At 44.6% G+C, this 27,117-nt stretch overlaps 1 protein-coding gene across 1 annotated transcript in view; it reads right to left on the minus strand.

Annotated features, from left to right (window-relative positions):
- ACE2 (angiotensin converting enzyme 2) overlaps positions 1-27,117 on the minus strand; it is a 129,293-nt gene that overhangs the window by 58,621 nt on the left and 43,555 nt on the right. The window contains exons 3-8 of the mRNA XM_073565258.1: positions 24,704-24,794; positions 22,958-23,101; positions 13,045-13,160; positions 8,452-8,560; positions 8,252-8,349; positions 3,327-3,496 (exon numbers count right to left, since the gene is read on the minus strand). Of these exons, the coding sequence (XP_073421359.1) occupies positions 3,327-3,496; positions 8,252-8,349; positions 8,452-8,560; positions 13,045-13,160; positions 22,958-23,101; positions 24,704-24,794 (728 nt within the window). The remainder of the gene's footprint in view (positions 1-3,326; positions 3,497-8,251; positions 8,350-8,451; positions 8,561-13,044; positions 13,161-22,957; positions 23,102-24,703; positions 24,795-27,117) is intronic.

Raw genomic sequence — 27,117 nt, forward strand, 5'->3', positions numbered from 1 at the left:
CTCTGCCTCTCTCCCCAGCCTCCCTCCAATGCATTATGTGGCTGCCTCCATGCTCTGCCTCTCTCCCCAGCCTCCCTCCAATGCATTATGTGGCTGCCTCCATGCTCTGCCTCTCTCCCCAGCCTCCCTCCAATGCATTATGTGGCTGCCTCCATGCTCTGCCTCTCTCCCCAGCCTCCCTCCAATGCATTATGTGGCTGCCTCCATGCTCTGCCTCTCTCCCCAGCCTCCCTCCAATGCATTATGTGGCTGCCTCCATGCTCTGCCTCTCCCCAGCCTCCCTGGCTGCTCCCTCCAATTTGGAGGCAGCCGCATAAATTGCATAATGCATTGGATTGGAGCGGAGGGAGCAGCCAGGGAGGGAGGCTGGGGAGAGGCAGAGCATCCTCCAGTCCTCCCAAATGGTGACGCCGACGGTGAGTGTGTCAGTGACCCACCTGCCCTGCACTAGCCGCTGCCAAAATCTCCTGGGCTGAGCGAGTCCTCCTCACTGTGCACTGCCAGTCGGCGCCGCCGCCTCCACGCTTCTCAGTCCCGGCCGGGCCGCCCACAGCACACAGAGAGAGGAGGAACTTCTGCTCTGCCTCCTGCCGTGCTGCGCCGCCCCCACACACGTGCTGCCTGGGACTGCCCGCCGCCCCCCTTCCAAGTTCCTACCCCACTGGGCGGCGGCGGGCGGCTGAGCGGCTCACACAGTGACAGACTGACAGATCATATGCGATGCCGACCGACCGATTGGCCCCTGCCCTGGGCCCCCTAAAAACCTTGGGCCCGGGGCGACCGCCCCATCCGCCCCTATTAAGATCCGCCATTGACGCCATTCTACAATTAAACGGCACCTATATTACATTATGCATCTGATGTTTTCTCCGGACAGTCTGAAAATGTGCATCATTTGTCACAGTGGTTCATGCTGGATGATAAATGTAGTGCAACTTTACCCGATTTTGTCTATCTGCACATCAAAGTACATCTTGTTTGGCTTAGTTAGTGCATCATTTTGTGCCTAAATTTTGGTGCCGTACTGCACAGGTCAAATTTTACGCCACATCTTTTTTTCCAACTAATTGATGCCCCCTCCCTGTAAAGCCATGCCCAATTTAAGCATGAACCGCGTTTAAACACATTAAAAAAGTATAAAACTAAATGCAAGAATTTGTACTAAAATATATCAAAATTTGGTGAATTTTCCACAATAATCAATGACCCGCTCTTAATAGTGAATCAGCCCCAATAGGCTGGCATTTTACAGAGCGGCTGCTACTTGCACTTAAAGGCATACCCATTTGCAGCCACCAATGAGTATGTGTTGTTCCCTAAAAGCTCTTGCGCTTATTCATCCCTGCAGGTCACCAGGAGAGCAATGCGTGCACATTGCTTGAAATTTTTTTCAAAAAGATCTCTAATAATTTATGTGAGTTCCTTTAAAGCAGTGGGACGGTAAAGGCCTCCATACACATCAGACTAATGTTCGCTCAACCTACCGAAATCGACAGGTACGACCATCAGTCTAATGAGTATGGGGACGCTGGCAGACTGATGTTTGGGAGAGACGTCGATCTTGTATATCTCCCGGAGATCAGCAGTCAACAGGCATCTCTCTCTGTTTCGGAGTGGCAGCTGAGGTGGCTGTTGGCCAATCGATTGACTGAAGCATCATTCAGCCAACAGCCATCTAATATGTATGGCCAGCCTTAGTTTTTCCCAAAATAGCAGAGAAAGTTTTGTGTAGACTTTGTGTCATTAACAAACATTTGTAGATTTCAGCTCTGAAGCCTGCAGAATTGTGAATGCAGCTCTATACTGGAATTCAGGATGGATAGCAACATTCAACATCTTCAAATTTTCATGTAGGTTATCGATAAGTACATCGCATATAGGTATGTCAATGATGTCCAAAGATGGATGTACATTTTAAGGAGATCTTACAGTTTTAGCAAGTAAAATGTATTCAATGTACAATAAATGTATATCATTTCCCAACATACTCTTAAAGTTTAAGATTTTTCCATCATTTAACCCCTTAGTGATTGCTGCCGTTCATGTACTGCTGGACAGGACATGCACTATCATCACTATATGGTGAAATTAATGGTGCTAATCACAACTACAATTCGCTTCTTAAAAAAGCTAGCTTTTATACGGTTATACTGAATGAAAAATGAAAACATTCTGGCTCTTGGAAGTAGGGGAGTAAAATAAACGCGTAAAACAAAAAAATCACTGGTCCATGTGGAGTTAATAGGAATACAGTTTCCTGGAAGGGGATAGAAGTCTACCCGGACATGCAGAAGGCCATGTGTCAATCAATCATAGATACAGCTGTCACACTACTCTAGGACCGGGGGTTGTGGGGTACTTTCTGGAACCCTTTGTCTTGAGTGTCAAGAGACCTTGTCATGCTCCTTACTGATAGTTCAATGAGATTTACGGGAACCTGACAGCAGATACCCACTGCCTGATCCATGAGCAGCATTTATCAGACACTGTCTGCATGATTTCAGCCAGGTATGTTTAACTCTTAAACGCGGAGGCATTTAAAAGCCACCGGAGACTGAGTAACACAGGAGTCTAGTCAGACAGGAGGGTCACCGATGGCTTCTCCGTGCCTGCTGCCAATGCCTGACAGGTTTCTCCCTTCATGCGCATGCAGGGAGAGATCTGTCACTTAATGGGAGAGGGCAGAAAGAAGCCACCAGTGACTGAGCCACACGACAGACTAGTCGGACGGTCATTTCAGAGTTAAAAATCCCTGGCTGAAATCGTGCAGCCTGTGTCTTACACAGGCTGCCCGTGGATCGAGCACCATGTATCAGATGTCGAATGCTTTAAAATGATGGTTATTAGTACCTAAAAAGGATTCTACAGCTTTGTGCCGTTTTATGGTGGTTAGTTATTATATGAAAGCAGTTATAAAACATTTAGGCTCCAAATCATAATTTTTTTTGCCAGCATTCAAGCATAAAACTGTTGAAATATTGCAAAAATTTTCCAGTAGTTGCATCAACGTTTTTCAACTTTTTACATCCTTAGATCAGTTCCTGACAAAAAAGTGTGTGGAGCTTAATCGGGAAAGGAGTGTGGCTTAGCGCAGCAAACATATTCATCATAACTTAAGCCACAAAGTTGGAGGCATTTGTGGCAGAAATGTACTCAAGTTCCTGACTGTAGCACATTTCTTGCTCGAAAGCTGAGAGAAGCTCCAAATTTAGTAAAAGGCACATGTCTCTTAATAAATTTGGTGCATTGTACAGCAGTACACCTTTTATCAACAACGCCTTAACTTTTTCAGTAGTTATTGTTAATAAGTCTTAAATGCTTAATACCTAAAATCATTCATTCCCAAATCCCAGGCTGTGGGGTGGCAGACCACTTTCCTCCCGTCACTGGGCTCCACAAGCATAGAATTAGTCCAGAAGTTTGGGTTCAGAGCAAACAGGTCAACAGACATAAAAAATTGCTCAGCTTCTTTGAACATCTTTTCTACAGTCCATCCCTGTAAAATTCAGAAAACAATACATAAGCCACGAACATGGAGTTGAAAAAGGGGGTGGAGTTGAAAACTATGATTTCAATTAATGAGGGTTTAGAAGAAAGGGTCTACTTTATTCTAGCACCACATTTCTCCATGAGCTATGTCTGACATTGCAGCTCATCTACATTCAAATGCATAAAAAAATACAAAAAAAATATATAGAAAAAATGTCTCCACTGCAGCGCCAATCTATAGAGCTACAAGGACTTCATTTGGTATATGTTATGTATTATGCCCTGGTGCCGCTGTGTGATGGGAATATTGCACCCTATAATCAATGGAGGACAACTATTTTTACAGAATTCATTTGCAATAGGGGGTTCTCTTTTATTGCTCCACAAAAGACAGAGCAATATTATGTCTATGTGTATAAAGCTCAAACGAGGCAGTTAAAATAGGTGTGATTAGGTCATTGGAGGGCGGGTCCCACTGCATTGCAGTGTGCAACATATGGAAAGGTCCTTTAAATGAGAATGGGTCAAACAAGCAATAAGTCCTCCTCTACACAGTACAGGACAAGGATTCATTCACATCGCAGCTATATTGTTCACTTTATAAAATCAACTGAGTATATTGTAGGGTGTCTTTTTTTCTGTTTTTTAAGGTTTTTTGTTGACAAGTATTTGGCAACCTTCACCTGGAGTAAGAGTCCTAATATATAATTCCCCCCTCTGCAGAATCTACGGTATTTCTAATTTTCAGTTGTTTCTGAGCTAGTGGGTAGAAATGAGCTGCTGTGGTGTCTTATGTGTGTAGCGCATAGACAGAAACAACAGTATGGAAGACAACATACACGGATACTGAGCAGTGTGGCTGTGAAACCATCAATGAAATTAGGTAAAACACTTGCTAGACGCTGCAGCAGGAGCTGCCTGTCTCGGCACAGTTTAATATTCTCTGTGGCCTGACACCTCAGTGTGCTGGCAGACAGTCTTGCTATGATATAGACAGATTTGAGTCATTTTTCAGAGTGACAGATGAAGGGGGAGCGGCTCATAAATGGAGAAGGAAGATTACTCTGATAAGATGTATTTCAAAGTTTTCAATATTAGCTTGTATTGTTGATTTATGCAAAATTTATTAAAACAGTGACCATTTAAAAGGAAAAAACCCTAAATAAGTATTATTTGCCCACTGAAGCCCCTGCCACTATAATCCTGCCACTCTGCTCCTCCCATAATTCTCTGCTGACAAGGCTACAGTGGTGTTATAGCTATGGGTCGACCTCCCAGGGCCGTGGGGTACTCGGTACCGGGCCGGTGTCAGCGGGATGTGTCACAGCAGCGGTGACCCGGTCCGTGGCCCTGGGCGCCCAAGTAATGGGGGAATGGAAATGGTGGAATGTAGTTAATGGAATGGTTTGTGACGCCACCTGTGGTGTTCGGCAAGTGAGGTGTTAGGCTGACGCTGCATGCAGATCCTCTGGGGCTGGTGGTGTGTTGCAGCCAAGATGGTGAAGCTCCCCACAGGTGAAGCTGTAGCCCCAGGGCAGTGTAGATGTGGAGTTGAAGGAGAGGCACAAGCGGTGTAGAAGCCGGTACCAAAAGGTAGCAGTGTTGGGTGTGTTGGCGCACGAATCAATAGAGGACACTAGGGCTTGTAGTTCCAAAGCTTTACTCAGTCTGTAGTACACACAGGTGCCTGCCTCCGTGCCATGTCCTCCGGGTCAGGGACTCAGTCAACCTCCAGGCAAGATGGAATGCTCCCTTCCAACGCTCCGCCAACATGTGCCTTTCTGAACGTCTCCTCTATAGCGCCTGTTATGATTGAGTCACCGTAGGAGGCAGACACAGAAATAGAAGCTACGTCCAGAAAACCAGAGAAGTTGGCAACTATCAGATTGCAGACCCCTGAACCTATCAACACAACTAGCAGTAGCCGTGGGGGGTTCCTACGATGCCCTAGACCCTTCGATCACAGCCGGAGCGCTAAATAGCCTAAAGACAGAAAAGGAAATCTAAACTGCCCCAGAGCAGACCCCAAAGTAAAAGGCAGCCCCCAACATATAATGACGGTGAAGCAAGATGAAGAAACACTCACACAGATAGAAAGATAGGCTGAGCAAACGATGGGGCCCAAGCTAGCTAAACAGAACAGGAAAGGAAGGTTGCTGTCTGCAATCTGCCAAAACCCTATCAAAGACATAAGCCAACAAGCTGATATGAAAAAGACCCTGAAGCAGCTAGGCTTCAAAAACTAAATCAGCATTCAGGTATTTTCAGAAGACAGAGCTAAAGGAATTCAGCACACCCCAGCAGGGAATGGCAGAAATCCAGAAAAACAAAGCAAAACAAAGTCTAAGCACAAATGCAAAAGGCCGAGCAGAAAACTTAGCTTTAGAGGAGCAGGAATTCAGACTGGTCTCCAAGGATCCCACAGAGAAATCACCCGCAGGGCAGAAGGGCGTCGGCAGCCTTATATCCAGTCAGTAACTCCACTCAGCAAGTCATCATCATCAGACTCAGGTGTTTGATAATCAGGCTCACTACCTTTCTTTACCAGAAGAGGGAGTTCCTCGGGCCTCAGTAGTGAAGGGGAAAATGAACTCACAACAGCGCCTTTAAGTGTGAAGTACTCCCAGTACTGAGTTACACTGGAGTGCCTCCTGACAGATGTTCCCAAGAACTCTACTTGTACGGCAGACAGCTGTAGCCTGCTTCGGGGACTCCTCACTCCTAAGTCCCGGCTCACTATCCAAGTTGCTGTTGTGCCCCCAAGTCTTAGATGGGAGTAATGCATTTACAGCCCACTACTCCACTGGTGTCTGCTGCAGAACCATTAGTGTCCATACAACCTCGGGGACCGGGCCCTGGCCTAGCGCTTAGAACTTCTAGGCAGGGTTCTTCCTCTAACCCACGTCCTCTCTGTTCCCTTTTACTCCTACGTTCCGTACTTGTCTTTCTTTCTTATGGAAGCTCAGGCTTCAGTTCAATGTCTTTCTCCTTCTTTCCTTTCCCGTGCCAGCAGACCCAGGTCACAGGTCTGCTGCAGCACCTCCTTCCTCCATCCCTCTTCCAGGGATCTTCTTTCCTCACTCTTCTCTGAGTGGCTTCCTCTCTCAGACTGACCTGTCATCCTAAACCTTCCCGCTCTTTTATGTATTCTAAACTCCACCCGCCTCCCAGCACGTTTTGTGTTCCAAGCAGGGAGCCACCAAAGGTGCTCTGCTACTCTCCAAGCAAGGAGCCGCAATGTGGCTTTGCTGAACTACCGTGTTGTGTGGGCTGCGAGTGTTGGAGCGTGGTCAGGAGCCTCCAACTTACCTGGACGGTGGGGCACCACACCTCAGGAGGAGGTGCAGTACCTCTGTGGCGACTGAGCCTCAGGGGCACCACAGCTACAACATTGGCCTCAGCAGTCTTGTCCTGTCTGTTTTGGCATGACCAATTTTTTTACTGCCACATTCTCAGGGGTCATCACCAATGCAGCACTGTAGACAAAGAACTCCAGGAAGCAGCAGAGCGGTGGCGATGGAATGACATGGGCTTCTATGGGTAAGTAATGATTATTTTTATATTTTCAAGCATTTCCTTCTCATTTTCTTTTTTGGTAATCACATGATGAAGGGGACGCATCATCCCTGAAACGTGTTGAATAAATCAGCTTTTCTTATCTGACCTGGGTGGTTCCTGTGGATTTCCACCACCCATTTTTCATAGTTTTTCACTGTATCACGGCTCCTGAGCAGGACGCCAGAAGCAGGCGTAAGGCGTTGCAGCGCTCCCAGACCGTCGTCAGTCACAGCATAGCATCAGTGTTGTGCCTGGCATGCACAACGGCCAGAAGCGAGTTGAACACCTCTTCTCCCACTGCATATGTGCTATGACATTCTTCTCATAGAGCGCTCTTTCTTTTGCTTTATTTTTCATTGCCTTTTTTAATGGACAACTCTTGTAAGGATCATGAGGTTTACAGTATTTATTTATGGCATGAGAATGTGTCATCGAATATTGGGAACCAAACATGGATTTCAATTGTCATTTCCCATGTCTCATACAGACAGTATTTCATTATCATTGTGTTGTTATATATTGTTTCGTTGCTATGCAATAAGGTTTTCTTTCTTTTGACTTATGTCCTTCTTCTCTCTCTGTCTGTCTCTGATGTGACTCTGATGCCAGTAACCCCTCACTTCATCCTCATTTTTCTTCCTCATTCACCATCTATCAGCCATCTTAGAAGCGCATGTGTATGCAGTCCTGTTTCTGAAAACTCTTTTGTACCTGCTGTATGCCTGCATATCTTCAAGATTTCAGCTGGAAAATAAATCTTCTGAAATCTTCATACGTCCCTCCTACAGTCGAATTAAACTACCTGAGGACATCACTACATGTGAGTACGGTTAATATAGACAGCCTAGAAACAGTGTCTCACAGCGGCCTATGCTTGCAGCTTAGTCATGGAGTCAGAATATTAATGATGATATTATTATTTTTTGTAAAATATGATGAATATATCAAATATTATAAACCCTAAGGGCTCATGCAGACACATGTGGATCTGGTCTGATTTTGGACCGTAATGTCCACAAACCACAGGCCTACCGATTCGGAGCTTCATAGCAATACATGATCCGGCCTGCCCATACATCACGGTCCGCGCTTTGATCAATTTGCCTGAGCGTCTAAATGAGGCCTAACATACAGGGTTTTTACATGTAGTTATAGCAAGTAATTTTTTTTTCTGTATTTTTTGCCATCAAATCTAAAGTCATACCTGATCAACCATTGTATTAGTAACATCAATGCTTTCTCTGTCTGGATAAGGTACAACCAGAGGGTATAAATTTGTCCAAAATCTACCCCACATGTCACCTAGACAAAAAGAAAGGAACAGAATAATTTGGCTAGAAATAGTGAGTATATCATATCTCGTATGTAAGTGTTATATATATATTCATATACATATATATTTACCAAGTAAATGAGCAGGTAGACTTCCACCGGAATCAATATATTCTGAACCATAATGTTTCTGCAATTTGCTTCTCACATATGCATGTAGTTCCTCATAGAGTGGCACGATCTGGAAATCATAAGGATCAGCGTATTATTGTCAGCCAAAAAGCATGAAAATGGCATTAAAATAATGTAAAGAATATGGGTGAACATTACAACATTCAGTTCTCTGGTGGCGGCACCATAAGTGCCCAACATCTTATAGTCTATTCAATTTGCCTGAAATTTGCTTTTCACGTTATATACAGATCCCAGACGCCACTTGTATGAGAAATATACAGTATATTGCTGCATTTATAGATTACTTTCTACTACAGCAGACACAAAGGCATTAAGTCCAAATATGTTTTACTATGCCACGCAAGAAAAATTGACAGACAAAAAAAGACTAATACCTTATGCATACCGCCCAACCTTCACAGAACAGAAAAAAGAGACAAATCATGCAGCGCATGCGCCAAGGCTCATAATCACACCACCTAGTCACACCCATTTACCATTTTGTAGTAGCCTGGCAGGAGGAGATATCAGAGGAGACATGATGACACTGAGAAATATTTAGTAGACCACCTGAGAGAGCAGGAACCCAAAATCCAGGACTGTCCTACTCTATCTGGGATGGTTCGGATTTGTGGATTTGTTTTTTAGCTTATTCATTCATAGTTGTAGAAGCCACAACTAATTGTTGCATCATTCCCAAGAAGACTCATGGCTGTACTAGCTCAAAAGGGTGCTTCTCCTCAATGCTGCACAAAGGGTCTGAATACTTATGACCAGTTGATATTTCAGTTTTTCTTTTTTAATAAATTTGCAAAAATCTCTACATTTCTGTTTTTTTTCAGTCAAGATGGGGTGCAGAGTGCATAGAAAAAAAATGAACTTTTTTGAATTTACCAAATGGCTGCAATGAAACAAAGAGTTAACAATTTAAAGGGGTCTGAACACTTTCCGTACCCACTGTGTTTGTTCTACTCCTAGTTCTGACCCTTTGCCAGGGCCGGTTTTAGACAAAGAGGGGCCCTAGGCAAAAGTTTAAAGTGGGGCCCCAAATGCTAACATTGTAAAATCACACATTTAGGTTACATTACATGAGCAGGATGTGGATACACGTGGCAGAGGGGCCTGTGCTGGCACTGTGGCCCCCATATTCAGGCGCCTTATATCAGGCAACGGGTCTGCCACTATTAGCATTACACAGGAGCATTGTTAGGGTCAGAAAAGATTGGGGGGCCCAAGCCCCAAGACAAAGAGTTGTCCCCCAACCCCCTCTTAATTTTTTTTAACACTACAGATAACACAGCAGAGCTCCCAACTGTCCTGGATCCAGCGGGACAGTCCTGATTTTGACACTCCCACCCGCTATCCCGGCCGGGATTGTAGTTTTCCCACACTGCGAATCAACAACCACGCCCACCTGTCATTTCAGAAGGGGCTGTGTACCGATCGCCATACAATTCCCTCTATGCACAGCACACTCCAGAGCAGAAGCCCTCCCGGCTCACGTGACCAGTCACATGACTGTGACCTTATCCTATGTAACACCAGAGATAGCAGTAATAACTCTCTGAGAACAGATAATGTAGTAGATGTCACCTGCAGTCCTATGTAACACCACAGATAGTCTTACTCTGAAACACTATGGCTATGTTCACATGCATTTTTTTTCAGTAGCTAAAACCTGTTCTATTGGCAGTAAAAATGTTGAGTTCAAAACACCTGTTTTTCAGCTTGTTTTCTGGTGTTCTTTACACTTTTTTCAGCTTTTTTTAAAGTGAGGATGTTTGCTTTGTCTATAGTATGTTTAAGGCCACATTCACACGTTGCGTATTCGGTCAGTATTTCACATCAGTATACGCAAGTCAAAACCAGGAGGGTGAGAAATCCAGAAGTGGTGGCGTGTTTCTACTATACTTTTCCTCTGATTGTTCCACTCCTGTTTCTGCATTACAAATACTGATGTGAAATACTGACCAAATACTAAACATGTAAACGAGACTTAATAGTTTAATTCACCAAAACCACTTTAAAAATTGCAGCGAAAAATGCTGTTCCAATATCTGCAGCTTTCTTATATTCTTTCATTGCTTTCAACGGGTGAAAACACACTGAAAGAAGTGACACGCTGCAGATTTAAAAAGCGCTACAATTCTGAAATTCAGTCAGAAAAAAAAACAAGCGCATGCAGGAGATTTCGGAAATCTCATATGTTTTGCTGGCACTTTATAAAGCAGCTTTTGACCACGTTCATATACAGAATTTCTGCAGCTTTTTCTTCTGCAAATAAGAAGTTTACAGCATTTTACAGCACAAGCAAAGACTGAGATTTTCAGAGATCTCCCGCATACCCTTTTATTTCCTTCTGACTGAATTTCACAACGGCAGCGTTTTTTAAATCCGCAGCGTGTCACTTCTTTCAGCAATTTTTTTCACCCGTAGAAAGCAATGAAAAAGTTTTAGAAAAGCTGCAAATGTTGCAACGTTGTTTTTCGCTGTGTTTTTGGTGAATAAAACAAACTTTATTAAACATGTACTGTAGACAAAATGAATACTATACAAAAAAAACAGCAAAAGCTCTAAGGGTATGTGTACACAATCAGTATACTCTGGATGCGGCATACATCCATAGCGTCCAACCCACAGTGGCCAGATGTTACAGCTCAGTGGATGGGATTTCTAGAAATTCCATGTCCACTATGCGTCCACATACGCCCTCACTTCACCCGCAGAGACGGACATGCAGTACAACTCTCCAGACGGCAGCATGTCAATTTATCTTGCGTAGATGCGAGTCTCCGCAAGAGAAATCTCACCCCTACGATATATTGGACGCGGTGATTCCACACGGTTCAGTGACCACATGCGGAATCACCTGCGTTCAACAGATGGCAGCACTTTGGACGGAGAACATGTCCGCTGCGTCCAAAGTGCTGCCATTTCCAGATCGTCTGCACATACCCTAAAAAATGGGTGTTTTGAAAGCAGTGTTTTTACTGCCAAGAGAGCAGGCTTTGGCTGCAAAAAAAATGCACCAAAAACGCTGATTCCTATACACACCTGTACTATACAGTATATATGTATGGTTTACCCTTATTATTTTACATGGGAATTCATTTATTTCTATATCATAAATCCCCTGATTCAGCAGACAATATCCCTGTCTTGTGTCATCCAGACAGTAGTGACAGGAAGTCGCCCTGTCACACTAGCAGTGATTAGTGACTGTGGTCAGAGCTGATGCTGATCACTGCTGTATGTGGCTGTGAATCCTGATCCTACAGCGATCAGCACAGAGCTCTGGGACCACAGAGAGGAAGTCACTGCACTCTGACCTGTTATTGCTGCTCTTACCAGGTTCTGTGGCTTCACTTAGGCATATCCATTCTCAGGACAGTGCTAGGAGCCCCTATGATCAGGACTCAGGAGGAGACACACAGAGCTTCAGGCATCTTCCTGAACAGTCACTGTGCTGTAATCGGCCCCTCCCCCTCACTCTCAACTTTTAACCTGACTGCAGGGAGAAAGAGACAGGGGGGCTGAAGGGGCTTTGCGAGACACAGACGCTCCGGACTACAGAGCAATGCACAGCATTATTCACTGCTGTACACCCTCTGGGCACTTCATAAATGGACTGCAGATGCAGGGGCCCCCTTTGTAGGTGGGGCCCCAGGCATCTGCCTGGTCTGCCTGGTCCAGTGCTGGCCCTGCCCTTTGCCTATCCTCAGACTTCTATCTATATCTTCATGCTTGTCACATCCTGACTGCTTTCTTGGTGATAATCATTGACTATGTTTTTGGCTACAATGCCGTAATTTGCTGCCAATTGGTGAGTTTTCTAGGTAAATTCAATCAGGAAAACCAACAGCAAAAGTGCCTGCAGGAGTTAAAGAGAACCTGTCATGAGAAAAAAAAAAACAGTATTAACTTGCAAATATGGAGTTAATTTGCACTTAGTCGAACAATATCAGGAGAAAATGAATTTTATTCCCCCCGCAACGTTCCAGTTTCAGCTATGGGGACATTGCCAGTGCAGGGTCAGTCACTGCTCTGAGTATACAGAGCGGCGGATGTAACCATGCCCCCGGTACTGATTGACATTGGCAATGCAGAGTCAGTGTGAGTCAGTGCCAGGGCGCGATTACAGCCGCCGCTCTATGTACTCAGCAGTGACTGAACCAGCGTCGGCGCAGCCCCTGTGAATCAAACCAGAACGCTGTGGGTGGAATAAAGCTAATTTTCAATCCGGCAGTGTTCAGGTAAATGAGGCAATGTGTAGGATAATAACGCTATTAATCTGCATATTAACCCCATATATGCAGGTTAATAATAATCCCAGGTTAATAATGTTTTTTTTTCTGCTGATGGGTTCCCTTTAACAGTGAAGAATCAGGAGATACTTTTGATGCTGCCCTATTGCTTAGCCATCACCAAACAGATTGCGGATTAGAGGATCCACTTGACAGTCCACTTGTTGCATCTGATGAACCCTTGGCCAGGTACCAAGGAATCACCGGCATGGTATGACAATGATATAATTATTATCTTTTCAGAGACCTGTTTAAATGTATCTTCCACGTCGTTCATCAAGTCTTCTCTACTGTATTTGTATTTGATATCATCAGTCAAGGTTTCATAATTTCCTCGCCAATAATCTCCATAATCTTCGTAGCCTAAAATTAAAAAAAAGAATTTACATTTACAGCAATATCACAAAATTCTGCAGAATGTATCACGTTAGCTTTGTTTAATCTTCAGAACTTTTCAGATTTCTGCATAAATTTGATCTAAAAAAAACAAACAGATTTTCACACAAATGAGTAATATTTCAAGGAAAGAAATGATTCAATATCAGATGATAACTTGAAGGTGAAATTAGACTTTGGTGTTTTCAATCAGGGGGATGACAATCACTTGTGAGTAGGTGGCTTCTTTTATATAAATGTGGGGAGGAGGACTCCCATAGACTGACTGGGCCGGAACCAAGGGGACCGCCATCAGGGGGGGGGCAATGAAGGGAAGGACACTACTGAAGTTGTCCGGGCAACTGGAGGCGGGGCAAGGATAAAAGGAGCAGGGGGCGCGCTCAGGAGTCAGTTAGCAGAGAGGCTGACAGGAGAGGAGAGTCCGTGTGATCTAGAGAGGGACGGTGAAACGGGCGTGGAAGAGTTGAGAGACGATCAGGAGTCTGTGAGGGGTAAGCGACTTACTCTCAGACAATCGACGTGTGCCCATCCCCTACCGGGAGCCCCTCGCCATCCACGTACAGCCACAGCCATGCCCGCTGTTCCGCGCTCCCTCGCGGCTGTTCCGCAACCCCCAGCAACTGCTGCCGCTGTGTTTCCACACGCTGCAGCGACCTGGTCACTGCCTCCCTGTCTCCGCCCACGGCTGCGGCCTTCCACCACCAACTTCCGTGGACGCCATCTCGCCATAGGCGTCAGCAGAGGCCTGTGTCCCATCTGCAGAGGGACCCTGGGAGAGACCGGCCAACCGTCACCTGAGGTACTGCGTCATAACAGCGCTCCGGGGGCGGGAGCGGCACAGATCCTTCAGGGCCTGTTGAGCCCCACCGGCACAGATCCTTCAGGGCCTGTTGAGCCCCAGCGGCACAGATCATTCAGGGCCTGTTGAGCCCCAGCCGGCACAGATCCTTCAGGGCCTGTTGAGCCCCAGCCGGCACAGATTCCTCCGGGCCTGTTGCGCCCCAACAGCACAGATCTCTCAGGGCCTGTTGGGCCCCAACAGCACAGCTCCTTCTGGGCCTATTGGGCCCCCAGCGTCAAGGTTTCTCCAGGGCCCGTAGTGCCCCCACAGCAAGGATCCTTCAGGGCCTATCGGGTCCAATCATCCCTGGATATGGGGGCGCCAGAGCAGCCGCATCAGCGATCCCTACGTGGTCACATCTGTGATCCTGAAAAGACGCCTGGAAGGATAAGTTGACTATAGGAAATAAGAACCCATAGTTTTGGCCATACTTGGCCTATGACACCCGGCCTAACCGGATTAGTCACCTTTGCGATAAGAAAAGTCTTGTTAATGTTGTTGAGTCCCTGCGTGGACAGATAGTTGTTATTCCCTTTGTTTGCTCAGCATAGCCCCAGTGGCTCCAATTTATAAACGTTGATTTCACAAAACACACTCTGTCGACATCGTGTCTCGTCACTGCATCTTAAGAACCTGCTCAACCCTACATAAACAGGGATCTTTCCAAATCTGATCTTCGCAACACGTTTGTGGAAGCGTATCATGACACGAACAAAGGAGATTGCTGAGGACCTCGGAAGAAAAGTTGTGGACGGTCAAGGATTGCAAGACCATTTCTAAAGAATTTTTATTTCATCAAATCACAGTCAAACAGATTGTATTCTAATGGAGGAAATTCAAGACCATTGTTACCCGCTACCACGAGGAGTGGTTAATCAACAAAGATCACTCAAGATGTAGAATATTGTGCAAGGTTACAAAGAAACTCAAGAAAATCTCATAGCAACTAAAGGCTTCTCTCACATTAGCTAATGTTAACATTTATGAGGCCACCATTAGGAGGACAGTGAACAACAATTGGGTGCATGGCAGGATTGCAAGATGAAAGCCACTAACTATCAAAGAGATCATTGCTACCCGGCGACAGTTTGCTAAAAATCACATGGACAAGTGAGAATGCAATTGGAACAATGTTTTGTGGATGGATGAGCGCAAAATAGAATTTTTTAAAAGGAGAGCTGGAGAGTTTTACGTGTGGAGAAAATCACTAATTTACAATAAAAACCTCACACCATCTGTGAAACATGGTGGTGGTAGTATAATGGTTTAAGGCTGTTTTACTACATCTGGGCAATCAGTTTGCCATCATTGATAGAATAATAAATTCAGAATTTTATAAATAAATTCTAAAGTAAAATGACAGGACAGCTGTCTATGAGCTGAATCTTATTAGAACGTGGCTCATGTAGTAACATATGTTATGAATGAGTCACCGTAGGAGGCAAAAACAGAAATACTAGCTAAGTCCAGAAAACAAGAGAAGTTGGCAGCTATTGGATTGCAGACCCCTGAACCTATCAACAACTAGCAGTAGCCGTGGGGGGTTCCTACGGTGCCCTAGACCCCTCGATCACAGCCGGAGAACTACATAGCCTAAAGACAGAAAGGGAAATCGAAACTGCCCCAGAGCAGACCCCAAAGCAATAGGCAGCCCCCAACATATAATGACGGTGAAGCAAGATGAAAAAACACTCACACAGATAGAAAGATAGGCTGAGCAAATGATGGGGCCCAAGCTAACTAGATAGGACAGGATAGAAAAGCTGCTGTCTGCAATTCGCCAAAAACCCTATCAAAACAAGGGCCAACAGGCTGATAGGGAAAAAGGCCCTGAAGACGCTAGGCTTCAAAAAGACTATATCAGCACTCAGGTATTTTCTGAAGACAGAGCAAAAAGGAATTCAGCTCACCCCAGCAGGGAATGGCAGAAATCCAGAAAACACAAGGCAAAGCAAAACAGAACACAAATGCAAAAAGCAGAGCAGAAAAACATAGCTTTTGAGGAGCAGGAATCAGACTGGTCTCCTAGAATCCTTCAGAGAGATCACCAGCAAGGCATAAGGGCGTCGGCTGGCTTATATCCAGTCAGCAATTCCCGTGACCCAGTCATCATCATCATACCCAGGTGCTTTGTAATCAGCCTCACTACCTTCCTTCACCAGAAGAGGGAGTTCATCAGACCTCAATGGTGAAGGGGAAAATGAACTCACAACAGTACCTCCCCCTTGAGGAGGGGTCACCGAACCCTCATCCACGCCACCAGGGCGATCAGGGTGAGCCCGATGAAAGGCACGCACCAATCTTTTGGCATGGATATCAGAGGCAGAGACCCAGGAATTATCCTCCTGACCATAACCCTTCCACTTAACCAAATACTGGAGTCTCTGTCTAGCCAGATGGGAATCCAGTATCTTCTCTACCTCATATTCCATGTTTCCTTCAACCAATACAGGGTCCGGAGGTGCCACCCCAGGAACTACTGGTTCAACAAACCTCTTCAACAAGGACTTATGAAACACATTATGGATTTTAAATGTGACAGGAAGAGCCAAACGAAAAGAGACCGGATTAATAATCTCCAAAATCTTGTAAGGTCCAATAAATCTAGGCTTAAACTTAGGAGAAGCCACCTTCATAGCGATATTTTTTGATGATAACCAACCATATCACCAATCTTAAACTGGGGACCAATGGTCCTATGTCGGTTGGAAAACCGCTGGGCCTTTTCCTGGGAGAGAGATAACTTATCCACCACTTGGTCCCAGATCTGGTGCATTCTCTCCATCACAGTGTCAACACCTGGGCAGGCAGAAGGCTCCACCTGCCCTGAAGAAAATCGAGGATGAAACCCAATCATCCTGATCAGCGGAAATAAAACATCTCAAATTCGACTCCAAGGTCTGGTTTGTTCTCTCCGTCTGCCCATTGGTCTGAGGGTGAAAAGCAGAGGAGAAGGACAACTGAATTCCCAGCTTGGAACAGAAAGTCCTCCAAAATCTAGACACAAACTGAACTCCTCTGTCAGATACAATGTTCTCAGGAATCCCGTGCAAGCGAACCACCTGTTGCAAAAACAGGGGCACCAGCTCAGAGAAAGATGGCAACTTAGGGAGTGGTACAAGATGAACCATCTTAGAGAACCTATCACAAATCACCCAAATAACAGTCATTCTCTGAGAGACAGGCATATCAGAGATCAAATCCATTGAAATATGGGTCCATGGCCTCCTAGGGACCGGCAAAGGCATCAACAACCCACTAGAGCGAGAACAAGGTTTAGACCGGGAGCAAGTCCCACAGGACTGCACAAAATTCCTGACATCATGAGACAAGGCGGGCCACCAAAAAGACCGACTCACCAGATCTCTAGTACTAAAAATACCTGGATGACCAGCCAATGCAGAGCAATGAACTTCAGACATCACTCTCTTCTTCCACTGGTCAGGAACATACAACTTTCCCCTGGGACAACGCTCAGGTTTGTCCTCCTGGAACTCTTCCAGAGCATGTCTCAAATCGGGCGAGATGGCAGAAAGAACAACCCCTTCGCCTAAGATGGTAGCAGGTTTGGTCACCACAGGAGAATCAGCAAAGAAGCTCCTAGAGAGAGCGTCAGCCTTGACATTCTTAGTGCCAGGAAGAAAAGAGACCACAAAATCAAAACGTGTAAAAAACAAGGCCCACCTAGCCTGTCTAGGGTTCAAGCGTTTGGCCGACTCCAGGTAAATCAAATTCTTGTGGTCAGTGAGGACCACGACTTGATGTTTAGCTCCCTCCAACCAATGTCTCCACTCCTCAAATGCCCATTTCATGGCTAACAGTTCCCGATTCCCCACATCATAGTTACGCTCAGATGGAGAGAATTTTCGGGAAAAGAAAGCACAGGGATTCATTTTAGATGTTACAGGATCCTTTTGGGACAAAACAGCTCCTGCACCAATCTCAGAAGCGTCCACCTCTACCTGGAACGGGAGTGAGACATCAGGTTGCCGCAAAACCGGGGCAGAAGTGAATCTCCGCTTCAGCTCCTGAAAGGAAGAAACAGCCTCTGGAGACCAATTCAACACATCAGCACCCTTCTTAGTCAGATCAGTCAATGGCTTGGCAATACTAGAAAATTTTGCTATAAATTTCCGATAAAAATTAGCAAAACCCAAAAACTTCTGGAGGGCCTTCAAAGAAGTGGGCTGAACCCAATCATAAATGGCCTGTACCTTGGCCGGGTCCATTTCAATAGTTGACGGAGACAAAAGAAATCCCAAAAAAGAAATCCTCTGTACCCCAAAAAGGCATTTCGATCCTTTGACATACAGGGAATTCTCCCTCAAGATCCGGAACACAGTCCGAACATGTTCCACATGAGAATCCCAATCCTTGGAGAAGATCAAAATATCATCCGGATAGATAATCAAAAATTTATCCACAAAGTCTCGGAAAATGTCGTTCATGAAGCACTGGAAGACAGAGGGGGCATTAGTGAGCCCAAAAGGCATCACCAGGTACTCAAAATGCCCCTCCAGAGTATTAAACGCCGTCTTCCATTCATCCCCATGCTTAATGCGGATAAGATTATACGCCCCCCTGAGGTCAAGCTTGGTAAACCAGCAAGCACCTTTAACTCTGGAGAATAGATCCGAAATCAGGGGTAACGGATACTGATATTTAATAGTAATTTTGTTGAGGGCACGATAATCAATACAAGGCATTAATGAACCATCCTTTTTGGCCACGAAAAAAAACCCAGCAACTAAGGGTGAAGAGGATGGTCTTATATGACCCTTCTCCAACGCCTCCTTAATATAGGATCGCATAGCCTCGTGCTCGGGTACAGATAAATTGAAGAGCCGACCCTTGGGAAATTTACACCCAGGGCTCAGTTCAATTGCACAGTCATAACTCCTATGAGGAGGCAAAGACGCAGACTCATTCTCACTAAATACATCATAAAAGTCCGCCAAATAGTCAGGAACATCATGCGACTGAGGAGAGGTGGAAAAAACCGGAGCCTCACTAAGGGCACGCCGACAACCCCAACTCACCACAGACACAGATTTCCAATCCAAAACTGGATTATGAATTTGCAACCAGGGAAACCCCAGAACAATGGTATCATGCAAATTATGCAACACCAAAAATCTGCAATTTTCTTGATGGTCTGGGGCGACCCGCATTACCACCTGGGTCCAAAACTGAGGTTTATTTTTCGCCAAAGGAGTGGCATCAATCCCTCTCAAAGGGATAGGTGTCCACAGAGGTGTCATAGGAAATCCACAACATTTAGCTAAATCCAAGTCCATTAGGTTCAGGGCTGCTCCCGAATCCACAAAAGCCTTGGCGGAAAATGTGGACAGGGAGCAGATCAGAGTAATTGCCAGAAGAAACTTAGGTTGAACACCACCCACAGAAGACATGTGTGCAAAACGTTTCTCTCGTTTAGGACAGACAGAAATAATATGCGAGGCATCTCCACAAAAAAAAACACAGCTTATTACGCCTTCTGAACTCCTGACGTTGCTCCCTGGGAAAAACTCTATCACATTGCATAGGTTCAGACACTTGTTCAACAGGTGGCCACACCTCTCGTGCAGTCCTGCGTTCACGTAAACGCCGATCAACCTGAATGGCTAATGACATAGAATCGTCAAGACCAGAGGGAACAGGAAATCCCACCATAGTATCTTTTACGGCTTCTGACAAACCCTTCCGAAAGAGAGCTGCCAAGGCGTTATCATTCCAGGTAGTAAGGACCGCCCACTTTCGGAATTTTTGACAGTTCAATTCTGCAGAATCTCGACCCTGGCTCAATGCCAACAGGGTCTTTTCAGCCTGATCAATAGCATTAGGTTTGTCATACAACAACCCCAAGGCTTGAAAAAATGCGTTCACATTAGTCAGAATAGGATCATCTGGTTTCAAAGAAAACGCCCAATCCTGGGGATCGCCACGCAGCAAAGAGATGGCAATTTTAACCTGCTGCGCGGAGCTCCCTGACGAGTTAGGCTTCAAGGCAAAAAATAATTAACAATTATTTTTGAAATTCAAAAATTTAGACCGATCCCCAAAAAACACATCAGGAGTGGGGATCTTTGGTTCAGCAGCATGTGAATGAGCAAGGTAGGCGGAAATTCCCCGCACTTCCGCAGCGAGCTGCTCCACACGATCAGACAATTGCTTTATCTCCATTGAGAGAAAAAAAATTCCCCCTACGGCCTCAGAGATATAGAGGAAAAAATATACACTTTTTTTTTTACAATTCTTTCCTGCTATTGAGTACCCTAGGATCTGCGGTATGGCGGGTGATTCTGTTATGAATGAGTCACCGTAGGAGGCAAAAACAGAAATACTAGCTAAGTCCAGAAAACAAGAGAAGTTGGCAGCTATCAGATTGCAGACCCCTGAACCTATCAACAACTAGCAGTAGCCGTGGGGGGTTCCTACGGTGCCCTAGACCCCTCGATCACAGCCGGAGAACTACATAGCCTAAAGACAGAAAGGGAAATCGAAACTGCCCCAGAGCAGACCCCAAAGCAATAGGCAGCCCCCAACATATAATGACGGTGAAGCAAGATGAAAAAACTCTCACACAGATAGAAAGATAGGCTGAGCAAATGATGGGGCCCAAGCTAACTAGATAGGACAGGATAGAAAAGCTGCAGTCTGCAATCCGCCAAAAACCCTATCAAAACAAGGGCCAACAGGCTGATAGGGAAAAAGGCCCTGAAGACGCTAGGCTTCAAAAAGACTATATCAGCACTCAGGTATTTTCTGAAGACAGAGCAAAAAGGAATTCAGCTCACCCCAGCAAGGAATGGCAGAAATCCAGAAAACACAAGGCAAAGCAAAACAGAACACAAATGTAAAAAGCAGAGCAGAAAAACTTAGCTTTTGAGGAGCAGGAATCAGACTGGTCTCCTAGAATCCTTCAGAGAGATCACCAGCAAGGCACAAGGGCGTCGGCTGGCTTATATCCAGTCAGCAATTCCCATGACCCAGTCATCATCATCATACACAGGTGCTTTGTAATCAGCCTCACTACCTTCCTTCACCAGAAGAGGGAGTTCATCAGACCTCAATGGTAAAGGGGAAAATGAACTCACAACAAACATAGTAGCCCAAAGCTCACAAGCTGTTCTACAAAAAATGAATAAAGAAGAATAAAGTGAAAGTTTTGGAATGACCAAGTAAATTCTTGACCTTATTCCTATAGAAATGTTGTGGAAGTATCTGAAGAGAACAGTTAATGGAGAAGACCCACCAACATAACAGTTGAAGTTGATTTGTAGGGAGGAATGGGCTACAAGTCCTACAAGGGGATCACAGCACTTACTGAGAGCAAAGGTTCACATACTTTTGACACTCACTGACATGTGATATTGGACCATTTTCTACATTGAAAAAATGACAAAGTCTAATATTTTTAACTCATTTGTTTGATTTGATTCTTTATATCTACTTTTAGGACTTGTAGGAAAATCTGATGTAGGGTAGTTTTCGTCAAATTTATGCAGAAATATGGAATATTCAGAAGGGTTCACAAACTTTTAAACACCATTATATTTCATCAATAACATCTGAGGAAATTTGGTGGCCTGCTTCTCAATGTAGTAATGGTGCTGCTGATTTTGAAATTTAGTATTCTCATTTTAAAGGGGTTGTCCATTATTTAGACAACCTTTTCTGCATCCCTATGTTTTCCCCAAGTAAAATAATAACAGAGCTGCAGTGGTGCCTCTTGAGCTCTCAGACTCTCCTACAGACGTAATTCACATCCGGAGGTGGTGAGAGCAGTCGCAGCTATCACTTCCTCCAGATGTCTTGATTTTTCTGAAGGAGAGGAGAGTGAAGCCAGCACTGATCAGCCGCAGGGATCAAGTGACCTGGGACAGCCGGTGCCGAAACTACCGGAACGGTGCTAGCACCAGAGGGCCAATATGATTCTCCAGGTCAAGATGATTATGGTCGAAAGCAAACTTGCAAAGTCGTTTTATATTTCAGAGGTTTATAAAAATTCTGAAATTTGTATAAAAAAAATCTTTTGCTTTGTCTTTTTATGTTTCTGCTTGTGGAGCTGCTTTTAGTGCACCGAACTGGTGTTTTTATTGACACTAGTTTTGAGTACCTATGATGTTTGATTGTCTTTTTGTTTATTTCATCTTGGGAGAAATGCAGAGACAAAATGGTAATTCTGATGTTTCAACTTTTTTTTCTTTTTAGCATTTTAACATATGGTTTAAATAATTTTATATTTTGATAGTCCAGCTAGGAGACTTGGATCTGCGTCAGTGTGATTGTTTGTTCCATATACTGGAATCCTCCAATATTACCATATCTTATCGAGGAGGGGCAGGGTGGCAATGGGAGCTGGAATGAATGTGTCAGACCATCCTGGACATTTAAATGTCGCTGTCAGAATCTGTGACAGTTGCTGCTGTTACAGGCAGAAAACTATGTATGACACACAGCCAGCACACGCCATGTACGGACAATGCTCAGCTCCTAAGCCGGCTCCATAGAACATTTTGTGCCATGTTGGGAATGGGTTTATAGTAAAGCTTTAGACTGTAAAAGTATTGGGAATAAAAGATGACATGCTAATTACTTGTCACTAGGGGGAGTTTTGCATAACATTGAAATCAATAACACAGTATGCGGTAAGCTCCGAAGCTCCCTCTAGTGGTGGCTGCAGGTAACTGGTATGTTATCTTTCAAATCCAAACCTACATAGTGTATTTGGCGCTCTGTATCAGAAACGTGCAGTTTTAATGGATAAACATGAAATGGTCAGTTTAGAATTTTATATCTAAATAGTTAAGTTTTTTAGGCATACATTACATTTTAGAAATATAAGTATAGATAATATAAGTATAAATATCAATCTCTTGTCAATATAACCCCCATTTTATCATTGGGCAATGTTACTCACCGTTCAGTCTAGCAGCTTCATTTTCCAAATCGACATATTCTTCATAAAGCTTTCTCATTCGTTTTCCAGCTTCTGCTCTCCACCCTTCCCAGACCCAAAGCCTCTCATGGTAGTCTTGGCTTTCCAACATGATACGATCCAAACCTAAGTTCGCGATTGCAGAGAAAACATTACAACAGCTTTTCCAGGGCTGCTTGCTCTGCTTTTGTATTATGTTGATTAACCACTTTAAGTGTCCAAGGTCATCACTAGTCGAAAAGAAATGTCCCCTCCGACAAGTATGTTAACGGTAAATGTTCCAATGCCCATTAAAGATGATATTCATTGATCTAGATGTAGATAGGTGATAACTTGCTCATCTACTAAATGGGAAGTATTCAGCCCGAATGGAGCAATTGCCAGACATGAAAAGTGGTGGTCTACATGCCAAGCCACCGCTCCATTCAGAAGCAGCTATGCAGACCCGCTTTAACCAGCTCCATGCAACTTTTCCTGGCTTCTGCTGTACGTATATGGTGGATTTGGAGAGTAGTGGGCAAACTCCAGGCAAGGCTGCTCAGTATAGGTTCCCCATCAACTCACAAGCCGAATAAACCTACCAAAAATGGCTATTTTTGTGGCACTTCCCAAATACATATCACAACCCAAAGCGAGTCAAGGAAGCATAAGCCAACGTGAAATCCAAGAAACCCTATTCACAAATAATTTTAAAAGTAAATAGGAAAAAAAAAGGAGACATCAATACAAAAAAGACTGCCTACCAGATAAACATATCAGTTCCTAATAATCCACAATACTCATAAAGGAACTAAAAAAGCCTAATCCAAAAAATTGGATACCCTAAGGCCAGGTTCATACTGCGTTAAAGCAGCCCGTTCAACACATGCGCTAGCGGTGACGGACCCGTTAAATGGAGTGCCTGAACGCAGTATGAACCCAGCCTTAGGTAGTATGAAAAAGAGAGGATTTACCTGTTAAAGGTGCACATTGCATCCCAAATTGTGTAGTCACATACAGTTAGTAAGGAGTAACACTTATAAACACCAAAAGTTAGGGAATCCTAGTACTGCTTCATATAGACTGCTAAACATACAGAAATAATTTAATGTCATTGCATATTCCTTATAAAGTGCATAGTGCTTCAAATACATGTGGTCTGAACAGACCACAACAGCTGCAAAAACATTGACGTGTGTATATGTGTATACACAGACCAATACCCAAAATGGATATAGCAGCAAATAGCTTAAAAAGTCAGAGTAGCAGCCAGATAAATCCAGTGCATAAGCAGCAGAGTTACCAACAAAGTAAATCTAGTGCATAGGCTGAAAGAAAGGGGCGCGCGTCGGGGATCTGCACTGCACTGCTAGGTTACCTGTATGTATTTCACGTTGGCTTATGCTTCCTTGTCTCGCTTTGGGTTGTCACAGGCCCAATAGCAGCTGCAGGGTCTGCCACCCTCGGCAGTGTGCCACTGGGCGCATTGGCTGATTCTAGTAGGATTACGCATGCAGCTTCAGACTATAATACATGCTATATTGCAGGATCAATACATTATGATTAAAGCAGTATATTACCTTAGATAACCAAACTTTTTATGCAGACTATACAACAGTGTATGTATGAAGATTCGGTAATTAAGAGTGGGTTTCAACTTTCATGTTTTTTTTTTATATTATCAGATGCTATTAAGTTAATATCCAAATAATCTTTGATAAAGGTAGAAAAGTACCTAAAATAATATACCTGGTTCAAAGGGCAGGCAGCTTGATCCATCTGGACTGCATACAGTTTGTGTGCTGTAAATTGTGCTCATCTCATTTAGAATTGCATTCAGCTGCAAAAAAATCATTTTAAAAACATCTGAGATATAATGTAGATCATTCTGATCACAGTACTGCTCTGTTATACAGTGAGCTCAATAGCAGTATTCAGGGAGCTCCCTCTAGTGGTGGCTGCAGATTACCAGCATATTATCTAATGAATCTGATTATATTCTGGGGATACTGAGGAGCTCTGTATCATAAACACAGAGCTTGCTTCAATGAATGTCATAAATTGGGTGACAAGTGAACAGGCAGATATTGAAGTTGGTGTTTAAAGATCTAAGTAGCTATGACAATGGCCAAAATGTTTGTCATTTTTTTATTAAAACCTTTAATTGTTTTGTTTACACATTCATTTTCTGTTTTCATTTTTTCCATTATTCCTATACTAGTATTATGTTATTTGCACTGATATCTTTGCACACTTTATCTGGCTATTTCTTCCATTTCATGTCAGACGTTATAAGTTACGTTTGCTCTTAAAGCAGGTTTTTGCTTCCTCATCTGAGAGTAGCATGTTGTAGAGAAAGAGACCCTGATTCGACTGATGTATCACTTAGTTAACAGGGTGCAGTCGCTCTGACGCAATCAGAGTTTTTAGATTTAGCAATGCAGCAGAGCTGAGAAAGCTAACCCCTCCCACACCAGGCTCTCTGTTTACATTGTCTATTGACAAAGAGCTACTTATAACAGGAGGGGGTCGTTTCTAACAAGAGCCCGCACATCAGCTAATCAGAGCAATGATAATGTCCAGGTGATAAAACCCTCAGTGTAAGTACCACACGGCACAGGGCGGTAGCCACTGGTGAGGCGCACATCTTCAGGCCCCGGCACGTTACATGAAAGTGTGGATCCTGGCTGGATGTGTAGACTTGTGCTGTGAGGGCATTACACTCATGCAGGCAGCATATAGCAGGTTTTGTGGGCTTGCCAGATGTTTTACAGTTCAGTGAGGGAGACCACCATTCAAAAATAAACTTTTTAGTGAACAGTTAGGGCAGTCTCACACGTCCAGATAATTCCGGTACCAGAAAAAATGGTACCGGAGCTATCTGTGTCCGTGTGGATACGTGGTACATCCGTGTGGCAACCATATCAGGACCACATGGACGGCCGCTGAGGAAGAAGCGCTACAGTAAGCGCTGTTCCCCGGCGGCTGGTGCTGAACGCCACTGTCATTCTTCTCTCCTGCTCTGCCGGCAACAGCAAGAAGGAGAGAATGAATAAATGAAAACCCAATGTGGGGTCCCCCTCTGTTTGTGAACCAACCCGGCAAAACTCACAGCTTCCACGGCTTAAATCCATCTGGGGGGGGTTAATCAGTTTACAGCTGGAGCGGTCGCATTAGAAGCACTCCGGCTGTAAACTGATTAACCCCCAAGATGGATTTACGCCGTGGGACTTGACTGTACGGTGGAGAGGTAATGTATATTGTTGGTTTGTTATTTTTTATTTTTTTACAGAAGAACAATGGCATCGCTATGGGATTAGAAGTATAATAAGATTTTAAAACTGTGTAGTGTATTCTTTCATTAACATACTTTGCTCTTATTGTGTGTGTCTTTATTTAACCCTTGAATAACTCTAGGATTAGTGATGAATAGGTGTCTTATTGACACCTCTCCATTACTAAGCCGGGCTTAATGCCACCTTACAATAGCAAGGTGACATTAACCCGTTATTAACCCCACTTGCCACCATTATAGGGCAAGTGGGAAGAATCAGGCAAAGCTCCAGAATAGGCGCATCTAATAGATGCGCCTTTTCTGGGCAGCTGTGGGCTGCTGTTTTTAGGCTGTGGTGGGCAAAGATCAATGGCCCCTTACCAGCCTGAGAATAGCAGCCCCGAACTGTGACCCCACGCCGTTTTTTAAAATTATTTAAATAGTTTTAAAAAAGCATGGGGACCCCTCTATTCTTGAGAACCAACCTTTCTGAAGCTGACAGCCAGGGCCTCCATCAGGGCATTACATCCCTTCTGGCGTATGGGGCCCGGTGGGCAGAGGTTCTGCTCACCTGGTAGTAAGCCGACGTGCTGGAATGCCACGCACACTCATTCTCTGTGCCTTCCCTCTCTGCATAGTGAGGAGCGGAGTGCGGGTGGTGCGCGTGGCCATGTAGAGAGTTGCCGGCTGCAGTGTAGCAGGGACGCCCAGTCACACATGCTGTGACACTTCTCACCCCGCCCACCTGCAGTCAGCAGCAGAGCCATGAGCAGAGCATGGGATCCCTCCCCTCCAGCTGAGTCACAGCTCTCAAACTGTGGAGAAACATGGAGGGGCGGGGCTAAATGTTGGGGATGCAGCCACATACAACCAGGGAGAAGGATGCAGA

The sequence above is a fragment of the Dendrobates tinctorius genome, unplaced genomic scaffold (genome assembly GCF_039654945.1).
Source record: "Dendrobates tinctorius isolate UK_male_01 unplaced genomic scaffold, ASM3965494v1 ptg000016l, whole genome shotgun sequence".
In the NCBI taxonomy this organism is placed as follows: Eukaryota; Metazoa; Chordata; class Amphibia; order Anura; family Dendrobatidae; genus Dendrobates; species Dendrobates tinctorius.